The following is a 6996-nucleotide window of genomic DNA, read 5'->3' on the forward strand; positions in this document are numbered from 1 at the left end:
TTGGCATTGCACATGGTGATCATAGGCTTGTGTGCGGCTGCTCGGCCATGGAAACCCATTTCATGAAGCACCCGACTAGCAGCTCTTGTGCTGAAGCTGCTTCCAGAGGCAGTTTGGAACTTGGTAGTGAGTGTTGCAACTGAGGACAGCCGATTTTTACGCGTTACACGCTATGCTCTTCAGCACTTGGCGGTGCCGTTCTGTGATCTTGTGTGGCCTACCACTTCGCGTCTGAGCCGTTATTTCTCCTAGATGTTTCCACTTCACAATAGCAGCACTTACAGTTGACCAGGGCAGCTCTAGCAGGGCAGACATTTGATGAACTGACTTGTTGGAAAGGTGGCATCTTATGACGGTGCCACGTTGAAAGTCACTGATCTCTTCAGTAAGGCCAATCTCCTGCCAATGTTTGTCTATGGAGATTACATGGCTGTGTGCACAATTTTATACACTTGTCAGCAACGGGTGTGGCTGAAATAGTCAAATCCATTAATTTGAAGGGGTGTCAACATACTTTTGTATATGCTTTACATGTGCATGTGTGTGATGGTTTAGATCAGAAGATGAGACAGTCGTAGTATTGGGACATTAATTTATTGGTACATTCATTAATATAATCATCCCTCATATAAAGGGTTTAGGAGACTTCAGGAGAAGCCATCTGGAGTAATCCACCGGTGAAGTGGATCGGGGTCAGTCCGGACAGGTCCACTTAGGAGTGGTGCTTGTAGTCCTCCAGATGGGCCAGGACATAACCAGACGGCCCCAGGATGGTGATGAAAAAGACTGTCAATGCCATGGCTTGCTCCTGGATGAAAACAACACCATTTACACAATGTTTAGGCCTACAATTATTTGATCTTGAAAATATTTTCTTTCAATATTACGTTTCAATAGAGACATAAAAATCTATTCATCAATTCATCTGACTCTGGGTAAGTAGACAAATGATCTACATCTCGAAAATCTCACAGTATCCCATTTAAAAAAATGTATACACCATAATACTGTTGTTGTTATTTTTTTATGAATAAATTGAAGGATGTTAAAGGTATAGTTGACTTTTTTACACATTATAGTCAGATGGCTAACAAAACAACTATGGGGTTGATGGGGGCAATTAGTCAAAGTTAAATGTTCATGGCCAAATCCCCCTCATGTTATTAGTGCCTATTTAAACACCTCTAAATCGTGGATTACAGTTTCTCCTGGCCCTTGGACAGGGTAAAGAACCATCTGACTGACAATAAGGGGTAAAAAAAAGAGAATTATGCCTTTAATTCATTTACAAATCAATCATTGCAAATAGGGCATTAATGGTAATGTTTTTTTTGTGTAATTTGTTATATTTTATTACCACGACTGAAATAATGCTCCCATAACATACACAAAAAACATACATCAAAACTATTAAATAACACATATGGAATCATGTAGTAACCAAAAAAGTGTTAAACAAATCAACATATATTTGAGATATATCAACATATATTTGAGAATACTACATGATTCCATATGTGTTATTTCATTATTTTGACTGGCACTGTATATATATTGCCATGTATTACTTTTCCGTATGGGATGTTTCAATATTATGTTTCAATTGTAATTCAGTCATTTTTGTTGTTGTCCCACTTTACCAACCATGGCTAGCTAAAGTAGGACAGCATGGCGCAGCTAAAGTGGGACAGTCCTATAGGCTTTTCCAATGGAGGAAAGAGAACCAGTTTACATTTGGGACCCCCTGTACTGGTGCCCTGGTTCTTCTAGTACTGTATCCTGTTCATGTTTCATTGTAGTACTGTTATTAGTACTTTTATTAGTACTGTTATTAATACTGTTATTAGTACTGTTACTAATACTGTTATTAGTACTTTTATTAGTACTGTTATTAATACTGTTATTAGTACTGTTGTTAGTACTATTATTACTAATGTTATTAGTACTGTACTTAGTGATGTTATTACTACTGTTATTAGTACTGTTATTAATATGGTTATTAGTACTGTTATTATTACTATTATTACTACTGTTATTAGTACTGTACTTACAACTGTTTATAGTACTGGTATTAATACGGTTATTAGTACTCTTATTAGTACTGTTATTAATACTGTTATTAGTACTGTTATTATTACTATTATCAGTACTTGTATTAGTACTGTTATCAGTACTCTTATTAATACTGTTATTAGTACTGTTATTATTACTATTATCAGTACTTGTATTAGTACTGTTATCAGTACTCTTATTAATACTCATATTAGTAATCTTATTTGAGTGAATTCAGAAAGAGATTTTAGATTGTTCCGTCTTCTGTAACCTCTTCAGACATCTGTCCAACATATTAACCCAACACATGATACATTTCTGAAATCCTCAGATGTTTCCTAATCACATCAAATGGAATTGAATTGTCACTGGGGTACAGTTAGTACTATAAGGGTGTCCAGTCTGCTGTCCGAGTCTACAAAATGCAAGCTGCAACTATGGTTTTGACTCAAAGTACACACATGGGTGTGTCATGCCTCCTGTGAATATGATATCATCAAATCAAATCAAATTTATTTATATAGCCCTTCGTACATCAGCTGATATCTCAAAGTGCTGTACAGAAACCCAGCCTAAAACCCCAAACAGCAAGCAATGCAGGTGTAGAAGCACGGTGGCTAGGAAAAACTCCCTAGAAAGGCCAAAACCTAGGAAGAAACCTAGAGAGGAACCAGGCTATGTGGGGTGGCCAGTCCTCTTCTGGCTGTGCCGGGTGCCGGATATCCACATGTTTTTGTATGTGATCTTGAGGGTTTCAAAAAATGCATCATGTGTTTGGCTAATATGTTGGATAAATGTCTGAAGAAGTTACAGAAGACATAAATGTAAAAAGTGTCCATACTTGTTCTGAATTCACCCCAGATGAGAATGTGGACTTTAAACAGTGGTGAGACATTTCTGTCAGTATCGTTCCCAACGTCCCAGCTGTAGATTTAAATCAAACTGGGCACAGTTTGTCTATATTGGCAAAGTCCTACAAGGTCAAATTATTTGGCACAATTTCAAGTAGGCTCCATGCACATGAACTAGACCACAAGGCAGGAAATGTGCGTAGCTTAGTTATCCGATGCTAAACACATAAAACAAAGTCAAACACACTTTAAAATAAAGGACTTGAATTATCCATGCATGCAACCGACGAGCCTACGTGAAGGAATTTACAGTGATAATGGCGTTATGCGCACTTCCCCTATAGACCAGACTGGTGTTCACTAGACGGGTTACAGCTTTTGTCAGATTTCCCTTTTCGTAGCAGGTTAGGAGAATTAGGCTAAGGTTAGGAAACAGGGTTAGGGGTAGGGTTAGCCACATTGCAAGAAAAATAAACGTTTGACCTTAATTTGACAAAAGCCGTATCTTTTCTAGCCATGGACCCTATAGCCTAACCGTGTGAGAAGTCATAAAGCTGTAATAGTTAGTTATTAATATCACCATCTTTACATTAACCCCATATGACTTTGATATAGTCTTATAATGCAAAATCATGCTTCAAATAGACAGAAATCAAATGGATTTGTGAAGGACGAGCTTTTACGCTCTGCTCCCCGCAGAGCATTCTAGGACAGAGAAAGTGCTCAGCAACCTGCTGCATGTAACTTACGCCCGCGGATATGTGGTGCTTCGCAGGCTTGTGTGACAGGGCGGCTTTGGAGACGATCTGCGACCTGACTGCGACCCTTAGCAAATTCACTGAACTTTTGATCCCAGACATGTTGCCTCTTTAGTGGCTGATTTCAATCCAATCAGTCTAATCGTGGTGAGACTTTAACTCTAGTGTGCCCAGGAAAAAGTCAACAATGTCCTTCAGAGGTAGCAGTTGTTTTTTGTTGTCTATCTGCCAAGTGTAATAAAGGGTTTAGCAAATAAAAGAGTATCGAAGTTCACTCCCGTTGAAACACTCTTCTGGCATTCAATTGGTCAAATCAACTGCGTTGGAGGCTCTGCTCCAGACAGGGGAGGCTGATATCAAGAGCTGTTCCAGTTGGTTGCTTGTCTGTCTGTCTTCATGATACCCTGCAGAGTGAGTCAAAGGAACAAAAACAGCTGTAGCATAAACGCGCCCCTAAATAAAACATGAAACGAATGTGTGCGTAGTTTTGAAACAAACGTGCACGGTGCGGGCTATATTCAGGTGAACTGTTTGAAAGTACATTTGTTTATGTGTATGAGTGTGTGGTGTACAAATGAACCAATCAGCAATCACAAAAAATAAACAGTATATGTTTTGTTTAAATGTGTGTTTGGATGTGTGTATGTGTGAGTCGGGCTATATGGAGGAGATTACTTAGTAGTTTGGTTCATCAAGCTGACACCCAGTCTTCGCTTGAAGTTATTTAGGTATGATGATGTTTTGGCAATGTGAAAATAAGAATTCCAGAGTATGGTACCTGTGTATCTGATAGAGAATGGAACTATGTGAGGTGCAGCACTGGGTAGGGTGAAGGTTATCACAGTGTCTGTTATTAGATAGATGGATGGATTTCAGAATTAACCTGGAAGAATCCATTGAAAGGTTTAAGTAAACTGTCTTGGAGGTATGAGTATTTGTAGGTGAAAATGCATAATTGGCGTACTATGATGATGTAAATGTTGGTAATCAGTTTATAATAGCAATAAGGCATCTCAAAGGCAACTCGGAGTTCCTGGACACAGCCCTTAGCCTTGCTACTGTATATTGTCCATATATCACAACCCCCTGAGGTGCCTTATTGCTATTATAAACTGTTTACCAATGACATTGGCGCATTAAAAAACAACTGTTTTGTCATACCACAGCTATCAGCCAATCAGCATTCAGGGCTCAGACTACCCAGTTTATAATATGGCCAACATTCCAAAGCTATATCCAGGATCTGGTCTAGCAGCTCTTAGCCAATATACCACACCCACTCAGGCCTTAAATCAATTGTTGCAAATTCTGGGAGAATCCCCAACCAGTGACTGGCAAGCCAACGCCTTAACCGTTACGCCCAGGGGTCCAAACTGTTTAATGAAGTCACTAGGTCTTGTGTTATTAAGGTCGCTACAATATAACTTTTATCTGAATAGGATCCAGGCTACCTGTATACATAAAATATACATTAAATGTATAAATGTCTATGTGCATGTCACGACCTGGCCGTAGAGAGGTTTTTATTCTCTATTTTGGTTAGGCCAGGGTGTGACTAGGGTGGGCAGTCTAGTTTCTTTATTTCTATGTTTTCTGTTTTGTGTTTGCACCAGACAGGACTGTTTCGTTTTGTTCCACTTTGTTATTTTGTTTCAGTGTTCAGTTTGAATAAATAACCATGAACACGTACCATGCTGTGCTTTGGTCCTCTTCTTCAGACGAGCGTTACAGTGCATTGTGCAATGTCCTGATTTCAAAACAAATCACATAAGGCCCCATAGTTATTCTATACTGCGTGTAATGTCAGGTGATACCTGTCCTTAGTTTAAGGGTTTCCTGTTTAAAAAATATATATTTCCACACCATGAGGTTGAAATAACACTGTGAATTTGTGAATATGACGATTATACCCTTTTTGTGTAAGAGCTGTTTGAATGAAATGCCTAGAATTTCAGACTGTTCAGATGGAATTGTCACATCTGCTCTCACTCTCCCTCTCTGGCGGTCAAGGGCGCCAGCCTGCCCTTCATTACTCACACCAGTCACCATCATTACACGCAGCAGCGCTCATTGGACTCACCTGGACTCCTTCTATAACTGCTCCTCCGTTTGTTCCCTGTGTCTGCATTAATGTCGTTAGGTATTCATGTCCAGACGCTGTGTTGTCCTGTTCCATGTCCGTTGACATTAAATGTTCACTCCCTGTACCTGCTTCTCGTCTCTACCAGTGTCGACCCTTAAAGGGATGGAGTTTTTGGCCCAGATCATGACGTCCCCATCGGAATTGATTATAATAAATACACCAATGACCGTTCATCTGGGTAAGGGGGTAGGCTCTAGACCATCCTATCAGCCAATCAGGGCTGCATATGTAAATGAGTTGTTCGACATTGCAGCCAACAGTGCAGGCGACTGCCGACTGACTGATCTACAAAGAACCTTGTGTCATAAATAACTACTCATTATTATTTGTAGATCAGTCAGTCAGTCAGTCACAATTGACCCATGATACATTTATGGGTTTGATCTTCTCGAACACGGCCAATATCTTAAAATTAGTGTCCTAAGGCCTACACAATCAGACCGAGCATGTCAATGGCCAAAATATGCTCAGGGAAATAAATTATTAAAATCAATCAACATTTTAATTAAATAAACACACATATTGATTTATTAGACATACGGTGATGATATAAAATACAAAATACTTATTAATGCTTTAACGATGATTCTCTTTCACCATCCTATCCAACAGTTGATGCTGTTGTGCTTGTTGTCACATTTGCTTTGGCAGCTTAACAAAAGATAAGAAATCCCCATGTCCTTATCTAAAGCTGGCTTGTTATCACAAAAATGGAAGAAATGTCAGTGCCCACAAATCACTGGGCTGTGTGTTGATAAACACAATAGAACGGGGCCTTCAGGAGTTAGGCTGCTGTGCTCGGTACATGTAAACAAGCATTAATCTAGGAGCAGAAAACTGGAGGAGAGATGCCAAATATTAAGTGGATAACATCCTCCTTTGAAAATCTTTCTAAGGAAACATCCATGTTTATCTCACACGGAGGGTGAAGTTAATTAAAAAGCATGTTTATTTCAGTCTGACAAAACACACACACAGGCTTGGATTTAGCAGCTGTTGTGTCTGTCTATGGCTGTGTTTACACAGGCAGCCTAATTCTGATCTGTTTTTTACTCATTGGTCTTTAGACAACACAGTCTCAATTGCACTCTACACTGCCCTATAGGAATATCTATGTGAGAATGCTGTTCACCAAGCTTAGGACCCTGGGACTAATACACCTCCCTCTGCAACTGGATCCTGGACTTCCTGA

At 39.4% G+C, this 6996-nt stretch overlaps 1 protein-coding gene across 1 annotated transcript; it reads right to left on the reverse strand.

Moving 5' to 3' along the window:
* Positions 1-575: 575 nt before the first annotated feature.
* Positions 576-5896, reverse strand: LOC139375416 (cytochrome c oxidase subunit 8B). The gene is made up of 4 exons (XM_071117188.1): positions 5742-5896; positions 5352-5408; positions 3653-4065; positions 576-808 (listed from the first exon to the last, which is right to left on the reverse strand). Exons 3-4 carry the CDS (start codon positions 3761-3763, stop codon positions 713-715), a joined length of 207 nt encoding a protein of 68 aa, XP_070973289.1. The 5' UTR covers positions 3764-4065; positions 5352-5408; positions 5742-5896; the 3' UTR covers positions 576-712.
* Positions 5897-6996: the final 1100 nt, after the last annotated feature.

This window comes from Oncorhynchus clarkii, chromosome 2 (assembly GCF_045791955.1).
Source record: "Oncorhynchus clarkii lewisi isolate Uvic-CL-2024 chromosome 2, UVic_Ocla_1.0, whole genome shotgun sequence".
Taxonomy (NCBI): Eukaryota; Metazoa; Chordata; class Actinopteri; order Salmoniformes; family Salmonidae; genus Oncorhynchus; species Oncorhynchus clarkii.

Excerpts from the sequence above, each read along its gene's own strand:
- LOC139375416 (XM_071117188.1), bottom strand. The coding sequence starts at position 3,763 with ATGTCTGGGATCAAAAGTTCAGTGAATTTGCTAAGGGTCGCAGTCAGG. Across the intron at positions 809-3,652 it reads AGCACCACATATCCGCGGGC|GAGCAAGCCATGGCATTGAC; the intron begins GTAAGTTACATG and ends GTTTTCATCCAG.